Source organism: Mirounga leonina, unplaced genomic scaffold, assembly GCF_011800145.1.
Source record: "Mirounga leonina isolate KUSES-001 unplaced genomic scaffold, KU_Mleo_1.0 Mir_418, whole genome shotgun sequence".
Taxonomy (NCBI): domain Eukaryota; kingdom Metazoa; phylum Chordata; class Mammalia; order Carnivora; family Phocidae; genus Mirounga; species Mirounga leonina.
The window spans coordinates 10,866,349-10,882,565 of NW_023270739.1; the positions used below are offsets into that span (position 1 = coordinate 10,866,349).

General features: G+C 47.1%; 1 protein-coding gene across 2 annotated transcripts in view; it reads left to right on the forward strand.

Moving 5' to 3' along the window:
* The first annotated feature begins 2,060 nt into the window (after positions 1–2,060).
* The window catches only part of SYN3 (synapsin III), a 410,509-nt gene continuing 396,352 nt past the window's right edge, over positions 2,061–16,217 (forward strand). The window contains exon 1 of one of the 2 annotated variants that reach the window (XM_034987637.1): positions 2,061–2,522. In XM_034987637.1, the coding sequence (XP_034843528.1) occupies positions 2,212–2,522 (311 nt within the window). In that variant the 5' untranslated portion in view covers positions 2,061–2,211. The remainder of the gene's footprint in view (positions 2,523–16,217) is intronic. The other variant, XM_034987638.1, reaches the window with a different exon arrangement.

Genomic DNA, 16,217 nt, shown 5'->3' on the forward strand with positions numbered 1-16,217 from the left:
TTTTTATTTCAAGTAAACAACTTTTCGTAAGAGTTATTTTATTCTATCAAACTTCTGTTCATGAAGGACATGAAATGGCAAACCAAAGACAGAGAAAATGTTCACAGCATGCATATCTGACAAAGGACTTATATCCAGAATGTATAAAGAACTCCTAGTCAAATAATACAAATCAATAATAAAAATATAAACAACCCACATTTTAAAAATGGGCCAAAGAACTCTGAAAAACAAACAGGGTTCTAGAGGGGAGGGGGGTGGGGGGATGGGTTAGCCTGGTGATGGGTATTAAAGAGGGCACGTTCAGCATGGAGCACTGGGTGTTATGCACAAACAATGAAGCATGGAACACTACATCAAAAACTAATGATGTAATGTATGGTGATTAACATAACAATAAAAAGAGGGAAAAAAATAAACATTGCAGAGATTGTCAGACTTGTTAAAAAAAAAAAAAAAATGGGCCAAAGATTTAAACAGACACTTCACCAAAGAAGGTATATCAATGGACAGTAAACCCATGGAAATTGCTCAACCTCCTTCGGTATCAGAGTAAATAAATCAAAAATACAATTAGACACTATTTTACATCCACTGGAATGGCTAAGATTAAAGACTGATAACAACCAAGTGTTGTTAAGGATATAAAGCAACCAGAACCCTCAAGTGAAATGTGCAAAATAACACAACCACTATGGGAAACCTTTTGATGGTTTCTTATAAAGGTAAATTTATTTCTACCCTATGATCCAATAAATTTGCCTCTAGATATTTTCCCGAAGAAAAGTCTCCCTTTCACTATCTCTCTTTCTCTCACTCATTCTTCCTTTTCCCACAAAAATGCTTAAATAAAAAATCCTTATAATAACAATCCTATTCATAATACCCTCAAACTGGAAACATTTCAAATGCCCATCAACAGGAGAGGATGTAAAAATTTGTGGTTTATTCATCCAGTGGAGTGCTACTCAGCGATTGAAAAGCAGAATGACTATTGATATGTGTAGCCTAGATGAGTCTGAAAACCACTCTGTTGAGAGCAGGAAGCACCTTCACAAAAGAGTAATACATATGATTACATTTATATGAAGTTTAAGAAGAGGTAAAATTAATATACGGTGACAGACATCAGAAAAGTGTTTGCCTATGAGGCTGTGTGTGTGCCTCAGGAAGGGCTGAGATCAGGGTCCCACCATGGTTGGTTTCTGGTGAGGGCCTCTTCCTGGCCTGCAGACAGCTTCCTTCTCCTTGTGTCCTCACCTGGTGGAGGGAGAGCAAGCTCACTAGTGTCTCATTTTATAAAGCCACGAATTCCATCATGAGGGCCCCATCCTCATGACCTCATCTAATTTCCATTACCTCCCAAAGGCACCATCTCCAGTTAAGGACTTCAACACGTGAATTTGGGGGACACAATTCAGTCCGCAGCAATATATATTTTAGAAAATCTGGAAAATATAGATAGGTGGAAAGAAAAAGAAAAAAAAAAAGCCATGTAATCGCATTACCCAAGTATAATTATGGTTAACATTCCAGTGTATTTGCTTTCCAAAGTTACGTTATTTCGTCCTTTATGTGGTTGTAGTCGTTCTGTCCCAATAAACTTGCAGCATGATCTTCTTAATTACAAATGAAATGTTTTCTATTTACAAATGAAATGATGATCTTCTTAATTACAAATGAAATGAAATCTCTATATATACCCTCTCTTAATAGCCTCAAAAGTTTTCAACTGAGTGACTGTGCTCTAGTTTATTTATTACTTTGTGGCTGAAGTTCGGAATTCTTTCTAATATTTTGCTAGTGCAAATAATGCTGTGAAAAACATATCTGTGCAGGAGGCTTTTTCTGTAACTGAGATTCATTTCTTGGGATAGAATTCCAGAAAATGAAATCGTAGGTTAAAAGGTTATGCTCTAATTACATGTTGCCAAATTCCTTTCCAAAAGGATGTCCCACTTTGTATTGCCCCCAACAGTGGAGCAGGAAGGTACCATATCTGTTTGCTCTTAAGGGGCGGAGGTCATTTCCACTAATGTGTGTGTTGGCTTGTTTCCACAGGTTAGCAAAGATAGCTGAAGCCAACTTGTGCAGGATTCCCCTGGCTCTTCTCACTCAAGATCCCACCACCTCCTCTCCCTGGCAGCCTGTGTTCTGGGCTTCACCTAGACAAGTCTGAGTAGGAACAAGCCATCTCTTCCATCCATAGCCATGAATTTCCTCCGGCGGCGCCTCTCTGACAGCAGTTTCGTGGCCAACCTGCCTAATGGCTACATGACAGACCTGCAGCGCCCAGACAGCTCCACCAGCTCCCCTGCTTCCCCAGCCATGGAAAGGAGGCACCCCCAGCCCCTGGCAGCCTCCTTCTCCTCTCCAGGATCCAGCCTCTTTAGCTCCTTTTCCAGTGCCATGAAGCAGACCTCACAAGCCCCCTCAGGGCTGATGGAGCCTCCAGGTCCCTCCGCTCCCATTGTTCAAAGGCCCAGGATCCTATTGGTGATCGATGATGCCCACACAGATTGGTAAGCCAAAATCTGCAGGTGCTTCCACGTAGAGGCCAGAGAGGTGATGGGGGGGAAGCTGAGAGGCTTGGTGGTATCAGAGACTGGCCCGAGGGAAGGAAACTACATTTACCATGTGGCTACTGCATGCCAGGCACCGTGGCACCTGCTTTATGCTTTACATTTACAGGTCCCAATCCCTTACCTGTAAATCCAAAATCCAAAAAGCTCTGAAAACTAAAAAATATATTATAATCCATTTGGCCGCAAAGCCTGGTCTGAGGGAAAGTGAGACTGTAATAGTCTTCATTATACCACTCACTGTGCTTGACCATATGATCTGCAGCAATGTTGCTTTACATCTTAATACGTTTGCTGTGGGGATGCTGCCCAGAGCTCACCGGAAGTATTACATAATATATGGTATGTGTGCCATATTACCTTCCTAAAAATGGAAAACTTAAAAAAAAATCTGAAATAACTCTGGCAAGTTGCTTACTATCTTTCAGCGTCAGCCATTCTCTGTCCATTCAATTAGGTTGCTATGAGGGTAAAAGAAACCAACACAGGCCCATGGTCCTTCTCTAACACCGTTGGGACCAGAGTGCCTGCGTTTGTATCCCAGCTCTTCCATGTATGGCAGTCTGGCTCCAGAACCTCTTCTCTTAACACCAAGCGTGGTCAGAGACGACGTTAGGCATGCTGATAGATGGTAAGCTCTCCAGAGGCAGAGACTAGGCACATGTGTCAAGGTCATTGCAACTGTTGTTCCACAAGTAGTTACTGAGCACCATTCGAGTGCAAGTTGGGTAAGTGGTGAACAGACCCTGTTCACATGGATCTGGGCAGTTAGAGAATAGGGCTCTATACCAAATTTTTGGTAGAGATGGGTGATAAGTATTATCAGTCCTAGTTTGAGACACAGAATTTGCAGTCCAGGAAATAAGTCAAATGTGGAAACATGGAAGCACTCCATCCAGGGCATTTCTGACAGTAGACCCATACATGATCATGGGGCTGGAGAGCAAGGTTGAACGCATGTGTCTCCAAAGGCTGCCACGTCATAGGCTCTCAGTATATCTTTCTTGGGTGAATAAATTAATGCATTCAGTTCACTGAGCATACGAGAGGCTCTGCTGTTCTCACATGCATGTGTGTACTCACATTCATTCCTTGAGACGTTAACTCAGGCTGGGAATGATGGAGCCTGTGCTTTGGAATGGGAGATATTTATAGTGTATAATACATATTCAGTACAGTCAATATGGAAGCATGCTCAGCAGGTGTAGACAGCAGTCTTTACTCTCCTACTAAGAAATCAGTTCATCTTAAGCAAGATGGTCATGTGTATGGCCTCTGTTCTGATCCAGTCTGCATTATCTTCGGTGTTGCTGTTTGCCTGAAGCCTGTTACCATGAAGCCTTGTTTATCTGTTTATGCGCTTACGTAAAAGCACCATCTTTAGGTTCTGAGCTTAGCGGTTGATTTGTGCAGAGATGTTACTTCCAGGCATTCTTGCCTGTACAATCCTGCTGCCTGTCTGCCCAGTAATCAAAAGGTCTGCTTGGCCTTTGCAGTCCTCTGTTTCTTTTTAACCCAGTGCTTGACCTTGATTTTGAGCATTCTCTGCTGACTGTGTTATCTCTGGCTCAGTCAGGGTTTGCCATGATATGGCAGTGGTCGGGGGTTATTTTAAAAACCTGTTTGTCAGGAAAGTTACTTTCTGTATGGAGGTTGAGCTGATAAATGACAGCACAGTACAATGGTGAGGAACACAGACTTCAGAGTTAAGCTGTCTGGGTTCAGATCCCATTTCTACCCCATAGTAGCTGAATGACTTTTGCAAGTTACTGCACCTAAATGTGAATAAGATAGTATCTACCTTATAGAGTTAACGTATGTAATTGGGTTAAAATCTGAGTTCATATAAAAGTGATTAGGATGTATCTGGTAGACAGTGGGTTCTACTTAGTGGGTTGCAGACTGTTTGTGACCTTCTGTGCAACATTAGTCATCTTGATGGCAGCCCCTCAGTAATGGGCAGAGTGGATTAGGATTTATTCCATTGTGCAGAGTTTTCTATTAGTCACTCATGCCTGTTAGCTCCTGAATGATAAAGTTGGGTCTTATTAATCTCTGTCCTCCTGGCGTCCATGGGGTAAGCAGTATAGTGTAGGGGCACAGTGAATGAGGTTGAAATGCAATGAATGGCCTTACCCAGGTAACATTTATTTATTATTATTTTAAGTTTTTATTTAAATTCCAGTTAGTTAACATACAGTTACATTAGTTTCAGATGTCCGATATAGTGATTCAACACTTCCATACATCATTCTGTTCTCATCGTGACAAGTACACTCCTTAATCCCCATCACCTATTTCACCCATCCAAGTAACATTTACATTTTGACTTTGGTCTTCCGTCTCTCTAATCCACAGGCATGACTAATGGGTGAATTTTAGGCTGTGCATACTGATGGGGGACACAGTTTTGGCCAGAGGAATGTCTCCCAGTCTATTTCAATCATGCCTGTTATACTCACACTTTAATTAGGTCTTGAAAACAGCAATCTTTTTCTTGCCCCTCTGTGGGTAATAAAGGGGAGAAGGGAGAAACTGACACTCATTAGCTTACCTGGAACCTGGTTCTGCTGTATCCATTGGACATTTGTGATAGAGACTTCCTGCCTGCAGACACATCAGCTTTTCCTGCAGGACTCCGTCCCAGATTCTTCTCCAACTTCCTATCCTCTCTCAATCTCAGTACATTCCCAGCTTTCTCCAGATTCATGAGGGCTGCCTGGGAATCCCAGTCCTCCTCTGCAGAGTTCTCAAAGGATGCTTGTCCCCCGGCACCAGGAGCGGCCAGCAGGTGGCGAGCCAGCCCCACTGTCCTGGGTGGCTTTGGCAGAGCCTGGACTGCCTGGGTCAGCCCCCGCCCAGCCCCTCCTCCATTGTGCAAACTGTCTCCTGAGAGGAAGAAGTTGTTGAAGGGGAGAAACCAGCTTGCAGGGCCTCTTCCCCCCCCCCCCCCCCTTTGAGATGATAATGAAGGGGGAGATAGCCACTGTCTGGACTGAGAGTGAACCTACCAGGAACAATGCTGCTCCCTTGTCTCCCTTCTCAGCCCCAGATCCTCTGTTTTCCCATTCCGGGTCCTGGGCCTTCCTGCAGAATCAGGTTTCCTTGTAGTGAGGGAGTTTGCAGAAACCCCCATTCTCCCCCTCTTGGTTGAGGCCAGCTTGCCGATACTCTGAACAAGCCTGGGCCCCCCAAGGACTATCTGATACCTGCCCAGTGACCTGGGGGGAAGGACTTTTCATCCTTGGAGGAGAAACAGGGCTCCAAAGCCACCGTTGCTGGGAAAAACAACCCATGGCTGAGCTTTGTAAGATCCCACCACCTTTTGGAGTTGGCCCTGGAGGTGAGCCTAGCTAGGGCAGTGGTGTTTGGGGAACTTTGGGCCAGCTCAGTAGTGGGTCTGAACTCAAGTTGGTGCTGTCCTTTGGGATGAGGGGAGATCAGTCAGTCTTGAGAACCACAAGGGAGAGGAGAAATAAAATAAATGGATTTCAGGCTCAGTATTCTTCATCCCTACTACCTTTCCACTCATTCTTTTGCCTAGAATCTTCAGAAGCCTCACTGGTCTCAGGCCTCCAGTCTTGACCTCCTGGTTACCTTCCATGTTACCACCAAACGGTCATTTTTTTGAAACACAGACTTGATCAATTTGCTCGCACTGAGCATGCCCTATTATAATGCTCTGTTGCTACATCATTGCCCTCAAGTTCAAGTTCAGTCATCAGCTTGCCTCCCTCCCTCTAATTGTCTCTAGCTCCACTTCCTGCTGGACTATTTATTCTGCAGGAATAACAACCTGTAGTTCTCAAACACATTTGCCTTAGCACATTCTGCTCGCTGCTACCTGGAATACCCTTCCCTATCTTGTTCACGTGTCCAATTTCCATTCATCCTTAAAAAGCCTGCTCAGGTGTCACCTCTTTTGTGAAGTCTTCCTTGATACACCTCACCCTGCCAACAGTGCTAATAACCATCTCCTTTATGTAACTTAGAGCATATTTCATTGTGCTACAGTAATTTCACACTGTACTATCATTGGCTGTCAGGTGGCTGTCTTTTCTACCAAAACAAGGCCTGTGTCTTGTTCTTCTTTATATCCCTGGTGCTCAACACACAGTGTTCAATTAGCATATGTCATTGTCCCCACTCCAGTCCAATGAGGATAACTTTTAATGGGCATATTGGGGCCCAAAACTCACCTTACCTTAGGAGTCAGCAATATAATACATACAGTTGAGGGGTTTCTGTTTTTACTCACCTATGTATAAAATCTTAACTCTTTATTTTCCAGTATGGGAGGGCAACTGTAAGGCTGCTATGTGAGATTTTTAAAAGAAAGTTGGCACAAAATTTTATTATTGTCCACAGAATATACCAGAACCCCAGGTTTGATTTCAGATTCGAAACATTGAACATGACAAAAAAAAGATTGCTCATAATTGGGCTTGGGTTGGATGTACCTCCCTGCTCATGGTTTTGCCTGTAAGACCTCCAGAACCTGGAGGAAGTTGAGGAGCAGGTTGTTGAGGTGAGAGGATAGAAGCAGCTAAGCCTTTGCCCCCAACCCCTCCCTCCAGTGGCCTGTGGAACTCTGGCCCTCCTCTCCTCTTACCTCACCCATGGCCTTGTTCCCAGAATGTCTGCTATTCCATTTCAACAATGATCTATTGTTACCTTCCCTTCAATTCTCCACCCTTCCGTATGTTTCTTTTTTCTTTTATTTGTTGGGGAGGAAATGAAGAAAGTATTCTTGGTTTGAAACACCCCTCTGCTACTATCCTTACAGCCTAGAGTGTATCAGGCTACACTGTCCTACTAAATGATGATTGGTGATAGCCCTTAAAACACCTTGTGCATTTCTAGATTCACCAAGAGATGCTGTATGATAGTTTGTGTCTCCACCACCACCCCACCCCACCCACTCCCAGATGGTGTCTTTGTATCTCAGTGCCTACAACAGGGCAAGCAGTTAATTAGGAAATGTCTGTTGATTGAATGACTTCGGAGGTGATGAGTTATTGGTAGTGACAGGTGGGGATGGTGACAGTGAAACTAAAGAGTGACTTTGGTGACATTCTGAAATCCCCTTTTTCCCCCCTCATCTCATACTCAATCCAGTAGAAAGTCACAGTAGTTACATGAGACAATTTACACCACAGAAACTGGCAAATGCTACCAAACAGGGCTTTCAGTCTCCTCACAGAGCTGGTTATTAATCATTTGCCAACACAGCTCTGGTCATAGGCACTTCCTGAGTTGCCCAGGGGGTATCATACAGGTGAGGAAGCAGAACACAGAGACCATGCACCTGCTCAAAGAACAAGGAACAGGTAGGTGGTTAGGCTGAGACTTGAACAGGACTAACTTCTTAAGAGGCATTTCTGATGACGCCCAGCTCCTGCTGACGCCCGCACAGGACTTCAGCATTTGGCAAGAGGTAGATGCTGAAAAGTCTTGGTCAAAAAATGAACGAAAGCACAAATGAGTAAACTATGAGCTCTTTGGGGATGGGGTCATGTCTTCATCATTGTCATGTGGCAAACATTTGTGTATTTTCCACCACCAGACATTGTGCTAAATAGTTTTCTAATTCAGTCCTCCCAATGACTGTATGGAGCACTTTTACTATTCTCATTTTATAAATAAGGAAAACTGAGGCTCTGAGCCCAAAATCAAAACGATGTCCGTGGCATCTGGGATCCAGCTCAAACCATTCTGGATGCCCCTGTTCCTCGGCATTTTTCCCACTCCCACCTGAGCCCTCCTCCTGTGTGTGAGGGCACTGGCCTACAGAGCCTGCTCGGGAGGCGCACGCATGTACACACCCGCACACGCCCAGTGTCTGAGAGCCGTGGGAGGAGACAGGGTGGCAGGACTCCATGTAACAGCACTGCAGCCAAGCACAGGATCCCGGTGACCTCACCCTCGGAGGAAAGTGCCCCACCTCAAGCCAGGCAGCCCCACCCTGCTGGAGCCCCATGGGCAGCTGGAACGATAAGGTGCCAGGAGGAAAAGGGGTTCCTGTAGCCATCCAGACACTCGTGATCTCGGGTTTGGGAATTAGATCCTTCGTAGAAATTGCCTTTGGGCTATTTTCCTCTTTTTAAGGCTCCAGCAGGATTTTTTTCTGCTCTTTCCCCCTGTGTTTTGATAGTAAATATGTGATTTCCTAACACATGTCAGACATGTTTCCCAAGAGAGTTAAAATGGGAAGGAAGATAAAATGCAGAGAACTCAGGGCTGGCAGGTGGCAGGTCGGGACTGAAGTCCCAGCTCTGCCACTCATCAGTTCTGTGGTCTTGGCCAAGCCGCTTTACCTTTCTGAGCCTCAGTTTCCTTATCTGTAAAGTGGGAATCATAATGCCACCACTGTCACCAACCCCTGAGCTCACAGGAATGTTAAAGGCTCCAGTGAGAGCCCATTGTTCCTCTCCCTCCTGGGCGTCGTTCCATTTGTTTCGTTTGTTTGCCTGTGCTGTGGTCCTGTGCCAAAGCATAAGCCCCAGGAGGGTAGGGCTTAGGCCTCCCTTGTTTGAACACCATGTTGCCGGCGGCCAGTACAGTACCTGGCACAAGGTAAGAGAGGCTACACGGATGCTTTAATCAATGAACAAATAGATGCTCTTGCCAAAGGCTGATATTACTGTTATGGGAGAGTGCAGGGTCGAGGATACCCTGGGGAGAGTCTTTCTCAGAAAAGACTCAACTGCCCTGGAATTCAAGAAGAGTACCTGATGTCCCTGCTATGCCCAAGGCTCCCCCTCCTCTTTGTTCAGCTGGTAGCTCAGAGTCTCCAGCCTCCACTTGAGGGGGCTGAACGGCTTCAGGCTGCTTTGACTAAAGGCATGAGGACTGCAGGGCATCTTGGCAGGCCCCTCGAAACCTCGCAGTGGGTCTAATTGGCCTCGTGGTGACCAGGACATTGTGCTTCCCACTGTGCCACCTACAGGGGGTATTTGAACTCAGAGCTGGCATCACCAGCAGTGGCTTTGGGGTAGGGTTGCTGGATTCAGCAAATAAAAATATAGGACCCCCAGTTAATACTTAGATAAATAATAAATCAGTTTACCTCCTGCAATATTTGGTATAGACTTACACCATAAATATATACTTATACATATAGAATTATTCACTGTTTATCCAAAATTCAAATTTAACTGGGTAACCTGTATTTTATCTAGATAACCTATTTATGGGGGATGGCAATGAGAGTTGCCACCATCTCAGCCCTGCTAACACGGGCCCAGTGAGAGGCTAGCCTTTGCACTTCCTTGCTTTCTGGTTGGAGAACCAAAGCAGGCTCCCCTATTGACCCCATTCTCAGAGAGCAGCTTTCCCTGCCTGTGACAATGACTGAGGATTGTCAGTCACCGGCAGGGAGGGAGAAAAACTAGTAGACAGTCCCAAGGCAGACTGCCTGGGTCCCTTCTCCCTCTCACTTACGTGACCTTGGGAAGTCTGACCTCCGGAACTTCACATTCCTCAGCCGTGAGGAAGGATCATGCTGTATCTTTTGTGAACGGTCATTGCAAAGATTAGAGATGATGGCTCGGGTGGGGCTGCTACAGGACTTAGCTTGTCATAACAGGAATTGAAATGGTAACTGTATTAACAATTAATTGCAATTACTAATTGCTGATGAATATAATGGTGCTGGAAGCCAGGGGGAAGGAAGCCACTTGGCATGCTTCTCAGTTCAGCTGGATAGGCTCAAGGGCTGTCTTCCAGAAGCCCTGGAGGAGGGGTGTCTGGATGCTGGTAAGCTGGCAGGCACCCTACCTATGAGGATGAGAAGATGGGGGTCTGGCTTGGTCCGCTCCTCCTAGACTTGCTTGGGGGGCTCACAACGGAGACACGTACCTCTCTGTGGAAGAGATGTGGGTCTGGGAAACAATTCTTACATCTACCCCCACCACTTCCTCTACCCCTAAACCTCTCCTTGAACAAGGCAGGCCTTGGCTGTTGCCAGTGGGGAAATGCAGGGATGGAAGGGAAAGGGAGAAAGGAAAGGCCTAATACCACCTTCCTCCTCACTTCATTCACCAACTCACACAGGCCACCCAACACCACCTAGAGTGGCTCTGGACTTCTGGACTCATCCCTTCCACTCTGGGCACCTGCCGGGCACTCCTGCCCCTCCCCCTTGCCTCCCTGGCCCTGGCCCTGGTGCCTGGGGGAGGGGAGGGGCCTTGGGCATTCCCCAGCAGCCTGCCTAGTCGCCTGGAGACAGGCTCCGTTTTCCCAGGCCCGGCCCCTTTTATCAGGGAGACAATGTGCGCACACAGTGAGGGCCTTGTGTGGCACCCAAGCCCCAAGCCCTTTGACTTGAGGAATTTTTCAAGTGCTGACCTCTCTCCGTGAGGTCTTCCTGCTGTCCAATCCTGAGGCCTGGTGCCCCTGCTGCTTCCTACCCAGCTCTTTCAGGGAGAGAGAGAGGGAGGGGGAAAACAGTGAAGAGCTGTCTCTCGCCTGGTAGAGTCTTCACCCTCTGAAACTGGCTAGAAAATCTGGGGGAAATGTCTTTGAGCAGAAGGGAATGTGGGGAGAAACCTGATAGATGCTGTTTCTTACAGATTACTCCCTTCTCTGCTGATGCTATAGGATCATAGTGGAGCCACTGTTCTCTCTGGGCCTCAGTTTCCTCATAAGTCAAATGATGATGGACTAAGATCACATTCCCCAAAATACTGTTTCTATCAGAACGACATTCAGATTCCCAGGCACCACCCTACACCTTCCGTAATAGAGTTCTTTGTTTGCAAGAAAAAGAAATAGACTTTGGCTGACTTAGTTAAAATGGGGATGTTTTGGATGTGGGAGGCTCACAGAATCTAAAGGAAATACGAAGACTCAAGTCTTGGAGAGACCAGGACCCAGGGCTCCACTGGGATCTAGGAGGCTGGAAGTTGTGGACAGCCTTCTCTAGAGAAGTCAGCTCCTGTTCTCCTCCAGCCATGTGCCTCTCTGTTCACAAATCAAATACCTGGGGAAGAACAAGCCTGGCTGTTCCCACAGTGTGTCCCGGGACAGTCCCACCAAGACCGTGTGCAACAGAGCTGCTTGGTTCCTTCAGCGCAAATGCAGATGGAGGCGCTGTTGCTGGAAGTTCAGATGGGTGCAGGACAGGCCCTTAGAACTACTGAATCAGAATATCTAGAGTGGAGCTGGGAAACGTTTTTTTTTTTTTTAAACGATGATGAGCCAAGTTTAGAAACCTCTGAGTTAGAGGACTTTTTTCATGTGGCTTCCAACTGGTGGAGCTGGGAACAGCAGGGCCACCTAAGCAGGAGATCTATTTCAGCTCAATATATAGAATGGCAAAGTCATCCAAAGATCAAGTGGGCTGCCCAGTGACAGAGTGAGCTCCCCATCACTTGCAGGTGTTCAGGCACGACTGGGCTGGCCATTTGGAAAGAATGTTGCAGAAGAGGCCCTGGCTATAAAGGGGTTGGTCTGTAAGCCCTTACAGGAGTCTTGAGCCTAAAGCTTTGTGTTTTTTCCTCTGTGACCTTATGTCTCAGTCACTTCTCTGACCTTGCCTTGCTTTTCTCCGAAGAGCTCCACTGTTCACCTTGTAAGTCTCCCCTCTTCCTCCAAAGCATGGTTTTCTTGCCCTGGTCCTCTGAATGACCTTTTCAGTTGAGTCCCTCAGATGCCATGGCTTTCTTAGCAATAGCTGTTTCAGTGCTGGAGTCTACAGACTTCATCCTGCCTGGTTACAGGCTTGCCTTGGGGGGGGCAGGTCACTGGGCAGATGCCAGCCTCATTACAGAACGTCTCTTCTCCTGGGGCCTGTGGAAGCCTGCCTGGGATGTGTTTCCTCGGCAGGAGGGAGGCTGTCTATAATGGTAAGAGAGGATGGTGCTTTGTGTCCATTTTCCTGACCTCCCACCCTGGATCTTCAGGAGGGGTAAGGGTGCGGGTTTCCTGAAGATTTGCCCTTGAGCTAATTGCCATCTTCAGAATGGAATTAGTTAAATTAGGGGTTGCCCGTGCAGCTGCTTACAGGAGACAAGATGGGCAGGGAGAGAAGGGGCAGGTGGTAGGAAAAGGCACAAGCATAGAGAAATATTTCACTGCTCCAAGGAAAACAACAGCACATGCTTTATGACAAATGGTATCTGCCACTTGGTTTCAGCTTCAGCAAGACGATGGAACATTGGGGTCTGTGTTGGGCGTGAGAACTGGTGTCCGCTCTGAAGGCAGCAGCTGCAGTTCACTCACCCAGTTGTTAACCATGCAGGAATAAGGGGCTGGTGTTGCCAAGTCATTGATTTTTCAAGGGCAGTCAGAAATCTGAATTTTTTGTACGAATTTTCTATTTTAAAATTGTAAGCCTATAATTTAAGTCCAAAATAAGACTGTGGACTTCATGAAATTTACCAATTGGTAACTTCTGCTAAAGAAGACAGAATTCAGGATAAATATGCAGTCTAGCTCTTCTTCTGGGTCTGTCTCCCAGCTAGACTGTATGCACCATGATGGCAGGAGGGCTGTTTTGTTTAGTGCAATACCTAGGGTCTAGCACAATGCTGGGGACATAGTGAACCTTGGGTAGATGGGTGGGTGGGTGGGTGGATGGGTGCATGGTTGGTTGGATGGAGAGATAGAAGGGTAAATGGATGGATGGATGGATGGATGGATGGATGGAGAGGAGGAGGGAAGGATGGATAGAAAATAACTTTTCTAAGTCTTTTCCTTCTGTGCCCCGTCCTTCATACCTTGACAGGCCCACACCTCCTTTCTAAATCAAACACTTAATATTCTCACATGCCCTTCTCGTCCTCCTATATCATTTAAATCCCTTTTCTGAAATGATCAGATATTAGTCATTTGCACCTTGGTATGAATTACCTTTCAGTGTATTTATTACCTTTCCCATGGGCATTTCCCCAGATGGGCACTTAGAGGATGCTCATTAAATATATGTTTGCTGAGGGAATGGCTTAGCCTTCTAAATATTAACAAACTCTCTTTGTGTAATAAAGATTGTGAACTTTCAGATATCTGTAGGAATGAGGGTGACACAGTGTAGTGTCTTTGGCAAGGAGAGGGGTAAGTACTGAGATGACGTTCTAGCCTGATTTCTGCAGTTATGGTGAATGGGTGGCTGATGATTTCCTCCTACTGGGGAGGAAGAGGAGATCCCAGAGAGCAGTCCAGGCAGGTTCCCATTATGCTAGACTTCATGAAGCAGGAGTTCTTAGAGCAAGGAAGATACTGCCACCTTCCTCCTCTTGGAGAGAGGAAATGACACGTCACTTCCCCAGGGACGACCCAACTGACCTCAGCCCTCTCCCCATCCTGGCGAAGGTCAGGAGGGAAAGAGATGAACATTAGACACCTGCCATGTGTAGGGATGTGTCAACGGTAGCATTCATGAGCACTCACACATGAAATGGGCTTGGGAAGGTTGATGTCTGTCTGAGGCCGCACCAGGAGATAAACAGCAGAGCTGGACGGGACCTGAGTCTGTCTCCGATGCTAGCAGTGCCCACTGACCTCTCTACCTGGAGAGGAGGAGTTCCACCTTTGCAGCCACCAGCGAGCAGCACACGCACTAGCACATTTTGGGCAGGTTCCCAGAGTCCTCCAAATCTGCATCCTCATGTAAGCTTCATGCTAACCCTGTGGGTAGTCTTCCTGTCCCTGTTCTACAGATGAAGAGGTAAGGGTTTGTCCAAAATCATGTAGCAGGTGCCACAGCTGCCAATTCAAATCTGGGTCTTCTGCTCCATGCCTGTTGCTCATTTTCCTGCACATTTAGGATATGCCCCAGGAGAATTTATCATCTCCCTGAGCACCCCCAGCCCCTGCCCAACTCGTTTGCCCTTGTCTGTGCCTTTCACACATACACATCCAGACCCTCTCACATTCATCTTGGTAGCCCTTGGCCTTGGCAAAGGAGAGGACCCAGATATTAGATACATGGATGGATGAACTGGGCCACTCACCAGGGAAGTGGCCCCTGACCCTTAGACTAGGCTGGGTGTGCCTTTTGTGGGGTGACCTGGCTCTTTGGGCTGATGCCCTGTGTGGTCATTGTCCATTTATGAGTCTCTCCCTCCTGTTAGGTGGTAAGCTCCCCTGAGGCCAAGAACTTCCTTAGAGCCTGCAGGCCCTGGCCTGTAGTGGATGGTTAATAAATACATGTTCAGCATCTCCTGAAGAAGCCTTCCGTGACAACCTGAGTCAAATCTTCTCTGCTTTCCACATCTTATCCTCCATCCCTTTGTGTATTTTTTTTTTAAAAGATTTTATTTATTTATTCATGAGAGACAGAGAGAGAGAGAGGCAGAGGGAGAAGCAGGCTCCCAAGGAGCAGGGAGCCCGATGTGGGACTCGATCCGAGGACGCTGGGATCATGACCTAAGCTGAAGGCAGACGCCCAACCATCTGAGCCACCCAGGCGCCCCCCTTTGTATATTTTATTCTCAGTAGTCACCAGTTCTTTTTCACCTGGTTAGTTTTCTGACTTCTGGGAGCATGAGCTCTCCAAGAGCAGGCACCATGTCAGCCTTTTCCCCTTACACCTGGTAAGGTGCCTGGTCCCCATGAGGCTCAGTAGATAGTGATTGCATAAGGGAGTGAATGGTGACCAGACCTACCCATGAAAATCTCCTTTCCTGTTGCTGTCAGAAGCCAATGAGGGGACATTTGTCACATCCTGTGGCCTAGGGCTCTAGTTTCTTACATCCACAGATCCCCATATAGGTGCAAGGGGCCTGGCCACCCTCAGAGGGTCCCTCCCCTGCCTGACTCACTGGAGTTCCCTAATTGCAAGGTGGGATGGAGAGTCTGCGCCATCACTGGAGGATCCCCTCTGGCAGTGGGAAGGGGCAGGCAGATTAGCTATACTTTCGAGTAAATAATGGAGCTAGAATTGATCTCTGAATTGGACCTCTGTGTTCAAAGGTCCTGCTTTTGTCATACCTCCCTCCAGCCAAGGTGCCATGTGTCCCTCCTCATCTTACTGACTGGGAAAGCCTTGGGCATGTCTACCTTCGATGGTTTCCTGCATGGTCCATACTCCATCTCCCCCTGTTTAAGTCCAGGTGACAAATAAACAATGAACAGGAGACTCCCCTCCTGGGGCCAGATCCCTGCATCCCCGCCCTCCCTCCCCCTACAGGGGCCACCTGTGGGAAGAGGGCTGTGCCTGAGACAGAAAATTCCTGACCCCTCCTCCCTGGGAAGGACCCAGCCAAGGCCCAGCCACATTGACTCTACATCCCAGACATATTTATTAGGAGGGTGCTGCTTGGACACAGGTGGATCCTGTTTGCGCTAATTCTCTTCCTTCTGGCCCTGCTGTCGTCATGAAAGAGCTCTGTACCCCCTCCTCATAAATCTCTCTCACACACCACTTCCCGCCTCCCCAAACTTGGGATTTCCCACCCCAGGCAGCGCTCGTTTTATAATATTCTCCTTCCTGGTGCCTCTGATGTGGCAGTAAAATACGAGACCACCCACAGAGAAGGAAGCTTCCTGGAATCAAGAGTTTCCCCCACCCCCTTCCCAAGGCCAAGGCCTTGAGTGATTGGCTGGGATAGTCAGGGAACTCATTATGAGAATAAACATATTAGGGCATTGGGAAGAGGTCTGCGTTAGAGAGACCGCCTTTGGGCACAGTGA